The 21,160-nt window shown below is 38.4% G+C and overlaps 1 protein-coding gene across 2 annotated transcripts in view; it reads left to right on the forward strand.

Moving 5' to 3' along the window:
- LOC143341983 (uncharacterized) overlaps nt 1-21,160 on the forward strand; it is a 174,801-nt gene that overhangs the window by 3,264 nt on the left and 150,377 nt on the right. For both annotated transcript variants that reach the window (XM_076765445.1, XM_076765444.1), the window contains exon 2: nt 7,545-7,647. In XM_076765445.1, the coding sequence (XP_076621560.1) occupies nt 7,633-7,647 (15 nt within the window). In that variant the 5' untranslated portion in view covers nt 7,545-7,632. The remainder of the gene's footprint in view (nt 1-7,544; nt 7,648-21,160) is intronic.

Raw genomic sequence — 21,160 nt, forward strand, 5'->3', positions numbered from 1 at the left:
TTTTTCGACAAAATTAAAAAATTTCAAATCGTTTTGAAAAAATTATTTTCGGTTGCAGAGGTCAATTGTAATCATTTTTGGTCAATAGACATACCATCGAATTCCTACCCACTTTCGAGAAAAAAATTCCTTACCAAAAATATAATGTCTGACCATACCATTGATATGTTTCCCTGAAAATTTCGGTGAAAAAAAATTTTTTCAAATCGCTCTGGAAAAATTATTTTCAGTTGCAGGGGTAAATTACAATAATTTTTGGTCATTAGACATACCCTCGAAATTCTAACCACTTTTGAGAAAAAAATTCGAGAATGTGTGAAATTTTTCGACGAAATTAAAATATTTCAAATCGTTCTGAAAAAAATATTGTTAACTGTGGGGGTCAATTACACTCATTTTTGGTGAATAGACATATCCCCGAAATCTTGCGCATTTTCGAGAAAAAAATTCTGAAACGCGGAATGTGGAACTTTAAACGTTAATAACTTTTTAGAATCTCTAGAAACTCTCTAGAAACTCTAGAATCCCCCATTAAAATTTTTCCTAAGGGTGGCCGAACACCGTGTATATTTATTTCCAAGTCCTTTGATACAAACAATAGAGAGAATTACTTCCAGGAAAAATTATCTTTGCTACTTTGCGCGTCTCGATCCATTTAAGCTTCGCCTTAAAAATTCCTTGGTTTGTTTTCTTTAACCGGGAAGACGATAAATTAGACGTTCCTTGTGGGACACCTTGTATAAACGTACGAGACCCAGCGGCGCGATTATACCGAAATGAAACTGCACCACAGCCTCCGTAACGTTGAAATAACTAGGAATGGAAAGTAGTTAAATTTGATGCGTCCCTTTATTCGGTTCGACGTTCAAATCAACCCAACGCTGCTCTCATCGACGTTCGATAGTAACAATTTCTATAGCTCGTTTGACTCGTTTCATTATTTACATTTCGAAGTGAATAACTTCAATTAGGACTTGAAATATTAAAACAATTAATCCACGAAGAAAGCTAAATAGAATGATCCTGTTAAGGTCTCGAGAACTACTCGTTTCGCGCTTCATACATTTAACAAGAACCTTTTCATCTCCTAAAAAGAATACTTTCGACCGAGAATTGTATCGCAAAGGGAAAACCTATTTCTGAAATTAACGTTTCTCGTTCCAGCGACGGGACGAGCTGTACTGATTAACATAGATTCATTTCGAACGATGAAGTGTTCTCAAAATATTGGGCAGGATATTTTTCGCGCTGGAATCGGTGGAGTTTCTTGCCCCCCACCGGAGGGGTGACAATTACCAGATTGAAATCTTAACCTCGTCTTCGAGGAGCAATGTCTTTCGCGAGAGCCCTGATACGGCGGAACGGGTCTCACGGAATCTTTGATTTAATTAATTAATTCCGGTTTAAAATCGTAGAAAATTACCGCGCCGAAAGAACATGGTACGGTTCCGCGGACCCGAAGAAAAGCGCTATGCAAACGAAGGAAATGTTTCATCAGGGGTAACGAATAGTTTACCGTCCTCTTTGAATATATTATCGAATCGAATGGAAAGGAACTTCGCCGTCTCGGTCAATAATTGCTGTCGGGTCTCGATTATTAACAGACCCGTGCGATGAGCTAAAGTGCATTAGAAGATATACGCGGGAGATTCAATATGTGCTTCATTATTTAATGGGAAGATGCTGATCCTAATAAGCTTTCACTCGATGGAATTAACACGGGGTACTTAATCTAAGAATTCGACGCTTAGAGAGCATTTAGAAGCAATTAAATTCAATAAATAATTCTTAGATTCGCGAATCGAGCAATGTATCTTCTTAAAATTAGTAAAGTCTAGTGGAAGTATTCCTTTATTTTTTTCTGGTGAAATCATTATTAATCCTGATAGGTTTTTACGCGATGAGAATAATACAGGATTATAGTATTTATAAATATATTCGTTTATCGCTCCTCTCTTGGATCTGTTTCCTGTCAACACGTGGAAGCATTTTAAATTATATTATTAAATTACTAATTAGGTATTCTTTTTCTGAAAATGTAGTAAAAGTATCCTTTTTTTTGGTGAGATCATTATTAATCCTGATAGGTTTTTACGCGATGAGAATAATACAGGATTATAGTATTTATGAATATATTCGTTAATCGCTTCTCTCTTGGATCTGTTTCTTGTCAACACGTGAAAGCATTTTAAATTCTACTATTAAATAACTAATTAGGTATCCTTTTCTCGAATTTTTCGAAATTAATGAAGCACAACAATAGATCAGAAGCGACCAATACGACAAATGTGTTCGTGAAAATTATTTGAGCTGTTCAATAGTTGATAGAGAACAGAAAATACTGTAAGGACAAAAATGACCGCGATAATCAAGGATCAGACTGTAATTGAGGATCATAAGCGCAATAGCAATTAGTATTCACGTACAGCTATCGTCAGCAGCAGGCAATTGCCGTTCTAAAGAGCCGTTTTGTGACTCTATCTCTGACAATTGCACGACGCCGGTTGAAACTAATTCGACGAAACCATAAGAACGGACGTTTGGCTACGTCTCATGGTATTACACCGCAGTGCGCGCCGGATCCCGACGAACAGCTGAGGAGTAACCCGAGAGTCGCCGAAGCAAAGTCAGCGCTGCCTGGAAATAGCTTTGGCAACGGTTCCGCCAACGTGCTGTCTTGGTCCATAAAATGGAAGATTACCAGCATGTTGCTTTTCTACACGCGCTTCTTGTCGCGCCTCGTAACGCCTCTTACCCCTTCCGTGGCTAATATAGATCATACACTAACGATTTCTGCCCCCGGAGGTGTCGTTTAGCTCGTAATGACGAAACTTTGTCGTATTCGTTGCATTGTGAATGCGTAGAGGCTTCTTGTAGCCGATTTCTCTTGTTTTTCTGCAATTATTTCACGGCTATTCGGGTTGATCGAGTGCAACGACGATTGCCAATACGGGATTCGCTGTCGTTTACCTCGTAACGCTCAAACGTAACCGCGTTTGCATCTTTTACGCCTAAACGGACAATATCATTACGTCTCGTTATTAGAAAGGAAAATTATTAACAGCTAGTAGCAGAGAATTATTATACCATGTGCATAATCTTTGCAAAATTGATGAACGATATTATATATTTTGTTACTATCGTTAAACGTGTTCTTAGTATATTAATAATCTGTATAATATCGAGGTACAGCCCAGAGGATGCTTTTGAATCGAACCCTAAAGTTACACAAATTTGTATTTATAATATTTTCATTATTCCTATCAAAAGAAAAATTACTCTCCGTGTTCCCAATTTGTTTCATATTTTAAAAACTATAAATCACTGTTGAGAAGTTTGTTTGCTTAGAATGTTTAACCTATTTAGCAAGGGGGGAAAAATTGTACAAAGGAAGCCGTTGGAATTGAAACGAACAACTTTCAGATTTTTGCCAGCGCATAGAAAAATCCTGCCCGAGAAATACTCGATGTCACTTTCTTTTATTTAGGAAAATGTACGCGTTCGTTACTATCTTTTTGGAATTCTCTGCCATACAAACGCGCAAAAATAACCGCGTTCTGCCTCGGGCATATAATGCCGCTCTGAGAATCCGCGAGGAGACTCGATACGGTCCACAGCTTTTCCGTGTTTCGTTTTGAATTAGAACAAGGTCTTTGTCTATGAGTCATGCTATTTCGATTCGCCCAACTATAATTGGATCTGGACGTAATCCAATACGATGCATAGGTTTAAAATTATAGCAAAACCGTCAACGTATCGTCTAACGTTTTTTTATATCTGTCAAAATGTCCATTAACTTTGTAAACGATGCAAGACTGGCGCCTCGTATGATCGATTTCGTTTCAAATCAGACTGTACTTGTTTATCGTTTAAAAAATGCTCCTGTAATGTCTCGATCGAAGTTGTTTCGAGTAATCGGTAACTGAATTCTAGAAATCGAGATATTAATTGATTAGAATTTAATATTAGAGAGTATGTTGGTTCGTAAGGTTCAGAAAATTTGCTTACAAGTAATCGAAACATGCATGAACGTCTACGCAAAATGTCAGTGGTTTGCGTTGGACAGATTTATGTATTCAAATTCGCAAAAATTACCTCGGACAATTTGGTCCTGTCTCTTTGACTCTGATGCGCTTGAAGTTAAAAGCGTTCATGGTGTACGAAACGAGACATTTACTATTCTATGCTGAGCCATTTTATTCCACACCGCTCGCGACGCAACGAGCGTTTACGATGCAAATAACTCTTCCTTATAAGTCTTTTTTTTCCTAAACTTGATTGAAACGCTTTATCATAAAACTAAAAGAAGTCTATTTAATATTTAAAACTATAGAAAATTTACAAATATTAAGAAATTAGAATTGTGAAATTATAATTTTATCTTTACCAACTTCAGTATAAAATTTTTGTATGTATGTAATCACTTGTTAAACTAGTACTCTCACACGTGGAACAGTTGTCAGTGTTAGAGTATTTTTTATTCCACGAGAAAGGTGTAAGAACGTGGTTAATATTAATGAGTCGTGGGATAAATCGAGAACGATAACACGGTGGGATTGCTATGATATCAGAAAACATTCTTACCCGTCTTGCATGCTAAATAATTTCATTTATCCAGTGATCGATTCGCAGGCTGAATTATTTCGCGAGTCAAATACTCGTTCCAGACATCGGAAATGGTTTTCTGAATATCTTACTTTTTTTTCTGCAAATCTATCTTCTCGTCGTCTCCGTTGTTTTATCTCAAACTCGTAGAATAATTTTACAAGTAAACGATTCATTATGTACTAATACATTTTCAGTAACGTTATTCTAGTCTCTGAACAGCAATTGTGGAATTATTATAATTTTGACGACAAACTACATCGATATCGATATTAAAAATATGTATGATTGGTCACATTAAGAAGAAACAATAAGCATTTTTAATTAATCAATAGTAATCAGTGTTCGTCGAGCACAGTGAAATTCTCCGCGCCAAATGTTTCTTCTATTGTTCGTCAACAAAGCACAAAGCTTCGACTAATTTTATCGGAAAATCTCGAAACTACGACAAATAACGTTCGTTGTAGGAAACGCGGCAGCGTACGGAGCATTTTTCGTCACTGGAGAATGAACCATTTTAAGTGATTCTCTTTCATCGTGTGTTCAAAGCGCCGGAAGATTTTAATTCGTCGCTCGTCCACGGTGCAAAAACACTAGAATTTCGTCGAGTATCACGATTTCGGGGGCTGTACATCTAATAGAACGTACGTACATATGTACAGCGGGGGTAGCAGTGGACTTCCGTTGTTCACTCACGGAACTACTAATTCTGCATTTTCTTTTTTCTCTTTTTTTTTTTTGTTCTGCGCCAGTAATTAACTCAAAAATGCTAACACTGTGGAATACGGGAGCGTAACGGCGTCCGCGGAGCTTTTTTTTTCTTTTATTTTTTGTTGCTTCTTCACGTGCGAGTCGTGGATGCAGCGCGCATAAAATTCCAGGTCGCTAAAGAAAGGCTGATGTTATGTTAATAGAACGCGCATTAATTGAATACTTTGCTTAATAATTGCACGTGGAAGTATGTCGAGTCGTTGATACTTGCTTAAAGTTTGGTGGATTTCAAATATTAACGTCGTAGATAAATTGAGGAATTTTATAATAAAAATCGTTGGAATTTGAATATCGATAAAATTAAAATATAAATGATATCGGTTTTACAGGTTAGCATTATGTTTCGATTTGAATTTGTATATTTACATTTATATATCAGTAATTGTATTCGAGGAGTCAGCTGAGTGCAAAGAAAATATGCTTGGATGCACAATTAAAAACGTTCGTTTCATTAATTCTTCCGATTGTATTTAATTAGTTACCTGTTGTGTAATACTCTTTTGTTATACTTGTCGAGAAGAATAGAAATTGATCGAAGAAAAGTTTCTTTTCTATTAAAGTATAACACGGATTTAAAGTCTAGATTCTAAATGAGAAATATCGATGGATTTTTACGATTTCTTGAGATTTCTTTTGGGTGAAATTATTTTTTACCGAGGCTGACAAACCAGGTAATATTTTTATACAGATTGTGTATCTTTCGTGAGAATTAGTTTGCATTTTGATTAGATATAAACAGATGTATCGCGAGAGATTATATGTGTCTATCGGGACTTCTATCAAATTCTCATTTGACGATCCATTCGGTAATATAATACATCCGAACGATTACTGTTATTGATTACGTTTTTCTTTTAGAAATATCTTGCAACCGATGGTTGTATTCGATACTTATTATTGAATTAGTGGTCGTCAGTAGATTAATTGTGGCAGACAACGGATGTGGCACTAATCGTGTATAATGGGTATCCGATAGGACGAAAGTTTGGCATATCAATCTGTCTTAACCACGTGTTCAGCGAACGACTCTGCTAGACTAATGAGTCATCTCCATTTTGACCAGCGTTCCGCCAGTATTTCCATAATTACCATTGTAATTTATTAATTACAAAATGACAAGGCGAAGCGAACAAAGCCGTCGAGCATGCGATACTTTTCTATTCTAGCGTCAGCCACGAAGTAGACGACGAACAGAACACTGACAAATTAGAAAACTAGTCTGAGATTAAATTAAATTCTCTCTTAGTATTTCAACAATATTCTCTGGCAACGATCGTTCAAACAGATCAGAATTTTATCTTGATACATTTCTTCCAAAGAGCAACAAAATTTCACTATCGAAAGGAGCAACTCACATTTCCAAATTAATTCTTGTGTTCACATTTGACGCACTGTCTCGAAGGGTCCACATATAAAATTAAATTTCACGTCGACGTGTCTTATTCTTCTCGGAAAGTAGACCTCTAAAGTCCTTTCTTTCGACGCCCAGTAATTCTACCAAGTTCTCCGGAAGATACATTGGTGAATTCGTTTCAGACCCGTACCATGACGGAAATCGCGACAATTACGGGGCTCGACGTACGGGGAATTCTGTAAAATCCACGATACGGACACGTGGTCTCGTTATCTCGTACCCTGGCCGCGTCAACATGAAATTAGGAACAGAATCGCGGGACAAAAGAACGATCCCCGAGGGGCTCGAGAAAGAGACGAAGATCCGGGTTACATTCGCGTTGCTGGAGACCACGTTTCCCGCGACAAGCTGTTGGAATCCAATAGACGGTGGCGGGCTTTTACTTCCCTCGTTCTTTCTTGGCGAAACTTCGTTAACCTTGCCGTAGTCCGCATCGGCAACAGGCGGTCTCGCGCGCTACTTCGTTAGGCCGCGCGGATGAATGCGCTGGATAATTAAAAGCATGCCAGTACGCGGACCTAACGCGAATCTTAATTACGATTGTACGTACAGGTGTTGAAAAGACCATCCCAACGGTTCCGTAACCGTGGCGTACCAACGCCTCCGAAGGATATTTATATAACCCAATTTTGCCGAAGCCATTCCGCTATGTTAAACGGCAACCAGTCCCCCTTCGTCTTCTGTTGTACTAAAATATTTGCTCGGCAAACACTCGCCAGACCGTTTTCCATTAACCGGAGCAAAAATTTTCCAGGGGAACCTCCGCCACCGCGTACTAGGAATTTTAAACTGTCCGGCGGCGACGATTCGACTGGGCTCGATTTTAGACCTGGAGAGTATACATGGTGAAAGTTCTGGTGAGTTTTGTATGTTACTGAATTTTCATTGCACCGCGTCTTGCCGCTGTATACGTGTACAGGACGCGTGGTCCACTTTAGGGATGGATACAGTTAACGATAGTAACAGTATTAGATCGTTCCATAAGTTCGTACGATGATTGAACCAAGCAATAAATTCTCACCCACGTGGTTATTTTCACCGACCTGAATAATATCACAAGATGCATTAAAATATATTCTTTGCAAACTTCTTAAACTGTTGGACGTATAAAGGGGCATTCCATAGAATTGTTACGAGTTGAATTATCCAAATAATTTACTAGATGTGATATTTTAAAAGTGCACAAACTTCACACGCGTGCAGTTCCGAAACTACTAGTGTTTTATTAATTATTGTGGCATTGTTAGAAGCGGCAAAGCCTCCCCTTTAAAATGGCTTTTGGTTTTTGTCGATCGGTCTTTTCGTTTCCGAGATATCGTAATTTATGTAAAGGGGTAATTTTTAAAATTCCGCTCTCCGTCTTACGAGAGTCGATTAACGCGTATTAAAAATTCTAAAACTTTAGATGTCTACAGCTCCGAAACTACTAGTGTTTTATTAATTATTGAGGCATTGTTAGAAGCGGCAAAGCCTCCCCTTTAAAATGGCTTTTGGTTTTTGTCGATCGGCCTTTTCGTTTTCGAGATATCGTAATTTATGTAAAGGGTTAATTTTTTCAATTCGACTATCTCTTTCTTCGTCTGACGCGTCGCGCCGGACCTCTCTCTCTCTCGTACGTGACTCGTGACCGAGTGACCTAGTTACTACGAGTCACGTGCCGGTCAACGACCTTGCCAAGGCCGTAGTAAACAAACGCTTCGGACTCTTATATTTCCGGAACTATCCTCCGCATCGACTCGAAACTAAAATCGCTATATCTCCGGAACTAATAGAGCTATCGACTCGTACAAACGCTCATTTTAAAGGGAACTTCATCCCCTATCCGATGACCATTACAACTATTCTAATTTATGCTGTCTTCTATGTTTAATTTCACATTTACTCTGACACTATGCACCCAAAGAACTAGTGTGCAATAAAACTGGATTAAAAATCGTTTATTTAATTGAAAATGAATTTAAATTTGCATGCAGAGTCTTCGTACCATTATTAACTATATAATGTATTTTATTTTCAAACTATTAGACCTGTTTTCAAATTTGGTACTTATGTGGCGTTCTCATTTAAAAGCCAATCATTGTTTATACCTATACTTACTTATTTTATTCAACGTAAAAATATTACTATGCTATTCCATCGTTCTGATACGCGAAAAAATTACGTTCCAATCTGCTAGAGTAAATTTACGTTGCGTGGAAATTTCTCTTGTTCCATCCATTTTGCGGAAAACGCAGTTGTTCGCGGTCGAAACGCTCGCCGCGGATACGTTGATACAGTCCCGTGCTCGCGGAAACACCTTGCCACGCACACTGTCCCGTTTTAACGTCGGTGGTGCGTCGTGTACAACACGCGGTCATCGTTACATTTGTGTAAGAATTCTGCATATTGCGAACCCGCCAATTTTGTAACGCGTTCGCGTCGAGCGGGGCTGCGTAACAGCGAGTAAACAAGCCGTTTCAGCGAGACTCGTGGAAAATTACGCACATGCGTGGCGATCCGGCGCGTTAGAAAACAAATGAAAATAAATTGGCGGTACCCGGAATCAAAAGATAACGATCCCATCCAATTAAAATACTTTTCCATCCAATTTCTCTTTATTTTTTTTTTTTTTTCCATCCGTTCCATAGTCTGTATCGACTGATAATTTTTCCCCGTCGCTTATTGTTAGAGAGAACGACCTAACGATTGTCACCGAGCGAAATTGCACGGGAAACGATTCGCTGGACGTAGTTCGGAGGACGGTGATCACCGCGAGGCAAAAAATATTAAACGGTACGAGCCTCGCGATTCGGAATGATGTGAATATTCATTAGTTTATCGGCATAGATAAAAATCGTCGGGGACGAAAATGAAAAATTACCGGGCATAAATATGTATATTCCGTTGTTAATCGTTTTCCATGAGAAAAGAGGCGCGGAGAACGTAGGAGGCGCAAATGTAAAACTCGCAATCTTCGCCCTTCGTACTCGCGGAATTTTTATTGAGCCTCTAAATCAACGTCGCTGTCAGATATCCGCGAGGGCTGGAATTTCAAATCGGCGGTGGGAAATTTTAATTAATCCGAGATTACTTTGATCAGCTCGACCCCGTGGGGGGGAAATGACACGCTGCGTGATCGAGGATGTAACAGAATTGGTGGTCGTTCGCCGTTTTTAGCGAGTGCATAGCGGGCTCCGCGGAAATTTCCCCGAGAAAAAGGGAATCGTGTTTCGGCGTGATGTAGCGCTTAGAAATGTAAATTTTATTAGCAGTATATCCGCTAGCCTCGAGGCAGATGTACCATACTTTTATTACGGTGGAATCTCTATTATCGGATCCAATTTTTCTGGCATTGATCATTTTATGCCAAAGATAAATGCAACGGGAAAGAAAACATTTTACTGTCTGTTGATTCTGTGTCTCTTGTGGCGTATAAGCGTATAATATTCAGTATTAGCATTTGTATTATTAGCTATTACTTAATGCAACCCTTTGCCTCCAAACTCTTCAGTCTCACAGTCATTCTATTAAGTGGTCCATGAGCCACTACTAATCGACAAAAACACAGCGTCTCCAATCGTGCAATTCGTCATTAGTCAACAAGAAACGTAGAGCTACGTGTTCTACAGATAATGCATTAAGTTTAAATTGGATTCTGTTTGGAATGTTATAACAATTAACGCAGAACTCGCGCCTGATACAAGTTTCCATAGCAAATGTTTAGAAATGTTTGTCCTCTTACGATACAAAAAAAGGCTAGTATTCGAATATCTTTTTTTAATAATTGACTAGAACTAATCTTCTTCTTGATGTTATTAAATTATCTAGAAGAATTCGTTTATATTTAAAGGATTTGTCCAGTTCTAAGATGAAGAAAAGGATCGTCTGTTTTCTCGAATTTTTCAAAAGTTTTTCTGCAGTCTTCGAGACATAATTGCGAGATATAATTCGTGAAAATTAAAGTTGAATCAGAACTGTTTCATTACCCTATTTAAGCATTTATATTGACTGCAATGGAACTTAAAAATTTATCTCGTACTCATACTTTATGGAACGCGATGCTGCAATTGATTTTAACCGGATGGAAAATCGTATTCTCGAAGGAATGCAGGAGGATAAATATATCGGGGGACAGATAATGGACGGCGAATTGAATGCGATGAATACAAAATTCTGTTGCTTCCCTCGAAAAATCTAGGGTTTCAGGCGCGAATCGAGTTATCGTTAGTCCGAGGTAATGGCTATTCGTCAGGTAGCGGAATTGCTTCTCGAAATGGAGTGCTCGGTTATAACGTGCTATATCGGCAGTGCCTAGGTGCAATTTGAAAGTCAAATACTTACGTGGAAGACGGTGGGACAGGAAGGGGCGGCGAAGGGTTTCAGGAGAGGGTGAAAAGGAGGAAGAACACCCACTAGATCCCAAGACATTTCATAGCATCGTGATATCTACCGTTCCTACGTAAACCGCAGACTTCATCCGATTAACGGCAGCTTCTATAATGCGAGCATCTTGCCAAATTGGCTATGGTTGAGTTAATTAAATTCAAATCGACCCTTCGCGCGACGCGTTCCCCGGCCATTTTTAGAGCCCTCAGGCTGGAAAGTTGCAGGCTTTCAGGGTTGCAAGGTCACGTGAATACTAGATCTTAATTATTTCATATTCTATCATGTTAAACGTTACATTACTGCATCGATTTTTACAGAATAATAAGTATTTGTAGTTTTGTTGATTTTTCTTATATACAGGGTGTTCGGCCACCCCTGGGAAAAATGTTAATGGGGGATTCTAGACACCAAAATAAGACGAAAATCAAGAATACCAATTTGTTGATGGAGGCTTCGTTAGAAAGTTAGTAGCAATTAAATTGAAAAATTTCAAATCGTTCTGGAAAAATTATTTTTGATTGCAAGGACCAATTATAATCATTTTTGGTCAACAGACATACCCCCGAAATCCTACGCACTTTCGAGAAAAAAATTCTTTTCCGAAAACGTAATGTCTGACCATACCATCGATATGTTTCACTGAATTTTCATGCGAATCTTTAAAACGTCATAACTTCTGAACGGATTGGACGATTTTAATGTTTAAAAAAGCAACCTACGCGTATTTTGATGGAGAATATGTACAAATTGCAAAAATATTCGAAAAGTTGGTCCTTGACCCTGAAAAATGAGAAAATCCCCATAAAAATGATCCAATTTTCAAACAGCCATAACTCCTACAATAGTCAATGGATCGCATTGAAATTTAGTATGGAAGTAGAGCTCATGGGTACCTACAAAAAAGTATTAAACAACTTTTCTGTAGCGCGACAAACAAATTTATTAAAAATGAAAAACAAATTTTTACGAAAAATCGACAGGAGGTAGGTGCCTAAATTTTTCGGCGAAATTGAAAAGTTTCAAATCGTTCTGGAAAAATTCTTTTTGGTTGCGGGGGTCAATTATAATCATTTTTTGTGAATAGACATACCCCCGAAATCTTACCCCCTTTCGAGAAAAAAATTCAGTATTGGCGGAACTTTAAACGTTAATAACTTCTTAACGAAGCCACCATCAACAAATTGATATTCTTGATTTTCGTCTTATTTTGGCCTCTAGAATCTCCCATTAAAATTTTTCCTAGGGATAGCCGAACATCCTGTATACCCTTAAGAGACGATTCAGACTTATTTATCGTTAAAAAAAAATAATTGTATCTTAAAAAGATTGTTCTATTTTATCTTATATATATATATATATATATATATATATATATATATATATATATATATATATAAGAATAACAGTAATTATGAGACAAATGTCACAACTAATCGAGTAGTGAAACAAATACATTGTCTGTCCTTATATTATATTTATAAAGTACAGATGTGACTTTTTCTCTTTGTGGAAGAAATCAATTTCCACGTATTATTGATACGCAGAGGAGTGCAAGCACGAAAGACATATCCTTTCTCAAGGATATAAATACCTTTTAACCGCTGCATCGTCTGCTGGCGAAACACAACAGTTCTATAAGCTCCTGGTTGCAAGTAAATTTTCTTTCTCATATCCAATGTTTCATACTCTTAGTTTATTCTTTAATTTTCCGTTAAAATTGATCGGAGAAATAGAAATAGAACGTAAATGTCAAAATAAACGTAAAGGAATCAAAATACACGTAGTTATATTTAATATAAACTAATTACGATTTCGTTTTTCCAAATTAAATCTTCAATTTTGACTTCCACTTTAAAAACGAAGAGTCATCTAACTAGAAGACTTTACCCTAATGTCGATGACTAAAACACGTATTAATTTAGGACGGAATTTCATTACACGGTTTATGAAATTCTCAGCCTCCAGATAGTACCCTTAAATAGTATATAACTTGTTTCCCACGTGTTTTATTAAACAATTCAATTTGTGTCGAATATACTTCTCAGGAAATCGCCTATCAATTTAAATGAGCCAACAACTATTTAATAATTCCTCTATACACGAACAGAATTTAAAAGGCAGAGAATACTCGGGAAATCTGCCCTCGAGTAAGCGGAAGGGAACAATAAGGTTCAATTTTACCAATTTCTCGAGAATCCCACACCGCGCGTATCGGAATAGAAATTTTTATCAGTTTCCAAAGGATAAAATCTCATTCTTTCTGTGGCTGGGTCCCTCTGCCAATGGCTGAGCAACGTCTGTGGAACAGCAGCTGTCAAAAACTTCGATTATTCACCCCGTGCCACCGAGCCAGGGGGCGGGTGAACACCGAACTAATTCCGTGAATCAATTCGTGCTAATAGCGGCGAACAGTTGAAAACAGCGTGGAGGAGAATCCGTATAATCGATTCGGGGGCCGGCACTTCGCGTCGTCACTTTGTTTCCAGGTGGACGGCTCATGATGAAGGGTGCTCAGGTGGAAACACAACCGGTCTGCCAGCGACCCTCGACTCCCACTTGAGCGGCGGACGTGATTCGATTTAGCGCATTCCGATTGAAAACTTTTTTCCCGGGTTCGCAAGCTCTCGGGCATCCGGTGACAACTCTCGGCACGAGTAATTTCCGTTTGATTAAGGAACCAGCTGGGGGGAAAAAAACCCGGTCGCGGTACGACGTTCGGAATTCAATATTCGCGGTGGACGTGGCACGCGTGGATCGACGAAAAAAATTCGCGAAAGGGCCCCACCCCCTACGTCCACTCCCGGCTCTTTCTTTCTCTAATTAAATTAAATCTAAATTCCGACGAACTTCGCGTCGACTAACGGCTCGGAACGGATTTGCTCGGCGAAAAGAGAGAAGAAGGAGCGTCGTCGTCTGGAACGTTCTTCTGTCGCCCCCCCGATGATGCACGACCCCCCCAGGCTATGAATAACGGAGTCCAAGACGCGAGTCAAAGGTCTCGAAGCAGGCAAAGATTCCTTTTTTTTTATTCCGGAACGTTTTGCAAGCGTGAACGTCGAGGTCGAGAGCGTGACTGGTAAGATTTAACCCTTTCGAAGTTCGTTCCGTCAGAGGCAGGCAGTAGGGTTTATTTTGCGTGTGAAAGATTTCGTGTATATACTTTGGGAAACAGGACCCTCGAGTGACTTGAAATTCACAGAATAATATTAAGTAAAAGGGAACAGGTAATTCTATTTACAGCTTGCATAGATATGTTTGTTTACGTTGTTTTAGCTACTGTGTAAAGGAGTTTTGAAAATTAGTCCAATTTGGGAAACTGTGTCATTTATTTTTAAACTCTACACATTGTTTCTTTCTTACATTTAGAATCAGTTTACTGAAAGATGCTTAAAATTGCAATTAAAGAATCATATCTTTCCGAAGAAATCAATATACGTACGTTGTAGTTGTTATATTTTTATGAATTATATTTACATTGTTTTAAATTCCAATTCAATTTAAGAGCCAATTTAGACAACCCAGTCTCGACATTTCCTGTGTTTCTCAATTTCTTTCTCCCTCTTTGTTATATTTTATCTATTGTCTACAGTTGGACACCATACTGCTTTTAAAACCGATACGACACCGATTCTCAAACCGTTTGCGCGGGATATATTTCTTTCTCCGTTCGCGAATTTATCTCCTTTATGTAAAGCGATATTTTCACCGAAAATGAATAGCGATCGCTTTATTGACGGCTCTGAAAGTAGCGCCACTGAATCGGCGAACAATGAATTCCCTTCAGGTTTAGCATATATTAACTTGAACGAAGAATCGAAAGTTGATTTCGAGTTGGATTATGATTTTCCTGGACATTTTATTCCCAGCACGTTGACAGAAGGAAAATTAAATATTAAACAATATTTTACCGGGATTGTAACGTCGGATTTTCTGTACCGTGCTCTATGATTTACAACGCCAGTTGCAGTTATTAATATAATCGAAACTTTGGTCAGAAAGCTGTGAGAAACATAAGAAAACGGAAAACATTGTTTAACACGAAACAATAATTCTACGTGCAGATAAATCGTAAACGTAGAATAAAATTTGGTCATGTAATGGTTCGTTTACGAGGAAATTGATTTTAAAAACGCATTGGGTATTCGCGCGGTGGAGACTTGGACATTAACGTAAGTAGAAATAGCGCGTAATGGTCAGACGCAAATTTTCAAATTCAATTATCTCGAAAACGAACCATTATACCAGAAAACATTGTTTTACATTTTCGACTTACTTTTGCATGTAGAATTACCTTTTGCTCAGGTTCTGCCACCTATCCACTACCACGCACTGTACAACGAGTGATTAAATGACGGCGATAATGTATCCATATTCCATTGTTACCTCGAGCGCCAGATTTGATTAATTAATGGGTATAAAGTACAATGACGGACTGTCCTCTCGCTCGCTGATCTCGCGATATATTAGTTCGCCAGCAGTTTCGAATAAACGAAAATTCTAATTTCTCAAAAGCGAATAACTGCGATCGTTCGATGAAAGTATATTTAACCGACGACAAGAGGGTTTAAAAGTAATTGTTTTCTGTCACGTGAAACGCATTTTATATTCGCTTCGAATGAAAATAATCTAGCATGAGTTTCAGTGCAGTTCGTTCCTCCGAAATATTTTTATTTCGCGACGTCAGCGATGGAAAAGTTAAATAATTTTCTTGATTATACCGGGAACGGTACACGCGTATAAGAGCTCGTCAACGATGAATAATGATAATCACTAGTTATCGGCGGATTTCATAGATAAATTGGCCCTGATGGACAGCTGTTGCCTCGTAATTGTATTTCGCTGCAGCTTGCAGCCGTTCCAGTGGTGAGAATTTCTCGCATCCATGCACATGCGTAATGCCATAATATCTCACCAGAAATTTTCGCCCAAGCAAATTGCAAAAATATTTTACAACGAACCGACGCGATATTCGTCGATATTTGCACAATAATTCCTTTTGTGTAATTTTATTAACCATTTCTTCGAACGATTTATGCGTCGTTAAATGCGAACGCTTGATAACATGAAAACAAATTAAATAGAGATTTGCATTTTGCAATATTAAACGAGAGTAGTATTTTTATTTCGAAATAAATTTTAATTTCCATCCTTTGAAAATGTAACTTGTACTCTGTATAAACGGTGCAACTTAAATATGAATTAGAAGTTACTTTATTTTACGTTATATGTTGCCTTGGGAATTGATTCGTACGCAAATATGTAGCGAAACAAATTTGTTGCAATCTTCCTTACGCTTTACGCGAACTATTCGTTCATCGCGAGACATCATATAGGAACATTCTCAGCGTCACTTACGAAACTCAAGTCAAATATGACGCATCTACTGGAAAACACAGGCTTTGTGCCGTCGAGCGAGATCTTCGGTCCTCTATAACGTATCCTCGTCGCGCAAATCTGCGTCATTCGTCTCTGGAAATACTGTATCGTAGCCCGCGAAGGAACTTCGACCTTTGAGATCTCTGAAATTTATCTCGTAATACGTTACGACGACTTTTAGACTACTTTGTGCATTATAGCTACTGAAAACCAATATAAAAACACGAGAGAATCAGATCCATCTAATTCAATAATCGCCAGAAAGATATTAATTTTGTGTGGTCATTTAAGATCCTTGATGGATTTAAATTTGATCAAACTCAAATTAGATGAACATGCAACAGTCGTGGAGTCATATAAATTGCAAAAATTATTGTAATGGGTACAGTTGCATGGTCCCACATAAACGTAAACAATGGTGGATAATTACTCTATTTAAATCTAATTCTATAGTCATTTAAGATCCTTGATGGATTTAAATTTGATCAAATTCAAATTAGATGAACATGCAATAGTCGTGGAGTCATATAAATTGCGAAAATTAATGTAATGGGTACAATTGCATGGTCCCACATAAACGTAAACAATGGTGGATAATTACGCTATTTAAATCTAATTCTGTGGTCATTTAAAATCCTTGATGGATTTGAATTTTATCAAAATCAAATTAGATGAACATGCAATAGTCGTGGAGTCATATAAATTGCAAAAATTATTGTAATGGGTACAGTTGCATGGGTCCACATAAACGTAAACAATGGATGGATGATTATGCTACTCGAATCTAACATGAAAGAATTGTCGAGTTTTGGTAGATTTTCCATCTCCGTTGATTCCAGCAGCGTTTCTTTCGAAAAACTTTTTCATCCCACAAATGGTTCCCACTAATTGTCTCGTGCCCCTCCCACTCCTCCCCGTACAGTCGAGTCGAAGTTAGGGCGAAGTAAAAAAGCAGGAAATATTTACGCGGAATATGCCCCATATACCGTGACCCATTGCAATGTTTTCCAAAGGGAAGTAAAAACCCCGTGGCTCGGCGCCGAAGAAGTCACGCGAACGTAAGCTCGCATAATTTACGTCCCTTTGAGGTGTTTCCTGGCATGCCGATTCCCCCCGGGATCGAGATTTTTGCCGCGTTTTAATTTCACGTACCGGTTACCATTGTTGGCTTCGTGGAACTCGGTGTTATAATAAAATAACTAATGCGTTAATTAGACCGTTATTGTTGGGGAACGCCCTTAATTATGCTACGGTACACCGCGTCGTGCGCTTTTCCACGGCTGCGCAAAATTCCGAGGCACGCTGCAACACAGCAAAATTTTTAACGAGATTATTATAGCGGATTTTGTTCGTTCGAGGAATATTTACTGGTGTTCAATTATACCGCTTACGTTGCTGGATTGTCCATCTGCGAAAGAAAAAGAGATTTCGCGTTTCGAATCCGCCGAAACGCATCGGAAATTTCTGTTGCGCAGTATTATCGAGTTTTGGAAACGTTGGGATAATAACGCATGGGTGGAAATTAAAAAATTTGTGGATTTATATAGAAATAACGAACAATGAAACTGCACGAAGTTCTGGCATGCAGATTCGACCCGAAGATTATTATTTTCATTCCTGCTTTCGAGCCAATAAATATGTATGAAATATTAGTCTCGCAATTTCGAGGTAGGAGTGGAATTCCGTCTTATCAACGATATTATTCGAACATTTGCCTCGGTGTCGAGACAGAAAGGGGATGAAAGGAATAGATTGTGGCATGATGGCGAAGATATTGAGTTAACGCCGCAGTAAAACCACCCTGATGCACCAATCCTTCGGTGAAAGAGGGATGGAAAAGGAAGGAAGGCCCGTTGTCGGAAGGGAAGGAAGGAAAGTGGTATGAAAGGAAGAGCAATGCAGTATTAATTACATTTAAGCTTGTCTGTAAGGTCATGGTTCATTCAAAATTTCCGCCCTTATTTGCGCGTTTCTTTTCTTCGGGGCTAAAACGATCTTTTGATACTTTGAACAGAATTTACGGTTTTTCGTGCGTGGTGAACTTACCCTGAAAAGTGCAACTGAAACGTAACGTCATACATCTGCACCGTTTGCCTTCTTACTTGCAACTTTATATTCAACTAAATTTACTTCAAACCGATCAGAGGGCACTCTTTCGTGTAAGTGAAACTTGGGACCGTAGTTCGAAGAAGTTAAATTGTTTTTCACGTTGATTTGAAAGCACGACGTTGCGCTCGAAGTTCGAACTTGAAGATTCTCTCCGCAATCACTCGTGAAATAAATCTTCCTCGAAAAATTCATTTTTTGCTCGATACAGTTTTAAATTGTCTTTCTCACGGAAACATAGAGACAAATATCATGGTACACGAAACATTTTTCACTTGGTCAAGTATTTAGAAATTTCAAAATTATCCATGTTCTTTTTATATTTATATTAGTACGACGTATTAATGATAGTTGTGTAATAACGTGATCTTCAAATAATCTTGTACATATTTCAGTCAAGAAAAGAAAGTTTGGAGAGTATCGATTATCAGAAATTGAATGGAAAAGTGTGAACAAATTCATTGGAAGTAATAGACAAATATCAGGGGATCGTTCGTTCGCGATAATTTCTTTGTCCAATCTGTAACAGATTTAAAGTTCCAAGCGAAATTAGAAGAAGTTCCTGAATTAAAATATTCCTCTCCAAGTTTAAATTTATTCATCAACCGACCGGAACGAAATTTACTTTCCTCGGTTGTTCCTTCATCGCTACTTTCACCCGCCTCGTTATTATCGCTTAAAACCATATTCTATCCCCGTCCTCCCTCTCTCCGTTCCAGCAAAATCTGAATCTGAATTTAGCCAGATAGCGGAAATGTTAGCGATCCCTTTACGATCCAACGTGATTGCGATCTTCGTAGCTATCGGGAATACTTCCAATCCTTTCCGCCATACTTTTCAGACGTTACCTTTTACTTTTTTCGTGTATTGTTCGATGCAAATTTGAAATCTGACCGCGATAAGAGCGTATCGTTTTTCGTTTGGGATTAATTAATATTTCATGCAATTAAGTACACGGTATAAACTTTCCGACAACCATATTTGTCTATATAATTCTGGAATTCTACATTGGTAAAAAGTAATTAATTTTGATGTAGATATAAGCTAGATTCTGAACAATGAACAGTTGATATCAATGAAGAACATGAAAGTGAACAATGAAACGGATAATGAAAATCCTGTGGCTTCTAGAATGGAAACTAATATCGTAATTTGTATTAAATGTATCCTATATGTCACGCGTTGTAATTTAACGATGATCATACATTGTGATATTGTAGAATTTCGGTTGAAAGCTTTATGGTTTGAGTTTTTCGCGTGAATGTTAAATTCAAACGAAAAGGTTAAATTTTTTGATGAATATGATTGATAGGAATGGTAGAAAAGTGCGTTGCTTTCGGTCGAGATATTCTTTTTTTATGCGTTTGGAACGAAGAATCATTGCGCGAGCGAACGCGTCGAATTGTGCTTCAATTACCCAGCAATAACTTCCGCTTCCATTTAATAACTTTTTGTTCTATCTTCGAAATCGTTGATCCGAAAACGGTAACGTTTACGAACTAGCCAATTGTTGTTTATGGGATCGAATAATCCGTCGGTTTTGTTTGCCAAAATGTACACTGACGCGAAAATTAGTTTCCTTTCAAGATTCACATTTATCAAACTTTGTGCACAAAACATTCAATTCTGTTCACAGAACGTACGAAGTTTCGATAAATATCAAAATTCACCAAAGTACTTTCCCTTTGTAAATTATTTATCTCGTAAAACTACAATTATAAAACACGCTGGACAAGAAATTCAATTCGTGGTACATTACTTCATTTCACAAGATACAACGTCTGATCATATTAGTATGGTCCTTATTAAGTAACTTTACTTCAGTTTTCGTATTTTTCTCTTTCTGTCGAAGATTTTGCCCCCGTGCCAGGGAAAGATTACAGCCCGCAATTTCGCGGAATGTTGCGTTCACCCCTCTCGACAATGTTGAAATATTCACTTGTAAATCCGTTCTCCTCGAACCCCGACAAGATCCTTTTTACGGCTGGCAACCTTCTCGCCAGCAGGTGTTCAATTATAGAGAGCTGAAATATCATTCGCGCGTATATTATTCAGGACGCGGCGGCTCCGTCGACGTGTAACACGGAGGACAAAGGGAAGACGGATCGGGTGTTGTGCATTTTGCAGTGTATCCGGGATTCTTCCGCGGGGGTTTGACTAATTTTTTCAGGTAGAAATCCGCTAAACCAGTTAAAAGGTCAGAGCAGGGCGAATCAGGGATTTGGACGAGTTGTAGGGTTCGCGATCGCCTCGCAAGGCGACGTGATTGCGATCGTCCACCTTTTTGCCCGGTCCCCCGTCGGCGGAGCTACTTGGAAATCCTCCGGAGTACTTTTAATAATTCAGTCGAACCCGACGGAGACACGGGGCGCTGCACTGCTTCGGAAAAAATTAAACCTCGAGTGTTTCACGCGCCAACGGAATACGAACGACTGTAAAACAGCCCGGTAATTGTTCCGCGGATAAGTAACGGCGAATTGAAAGTCGCGCGCGAACGCTGTCGATCGATTATTCTCACTTGGG

Source organism: Colletes latitarsis, chromosome 5 (genome assembly GCF_051014445.1).
Source record: "Colletes latitarsis isolate SP2378_abdomen chromosome 5, iyColLati1, whole genome shotgun sequence".
In the NCBI taxonomy this organism is placed as follows: Eukaryota; Metazoa; Arthropoda; class Insecta; order Hymenoptera; family Colletidae; genus Colletes; species Colletes latitarsis.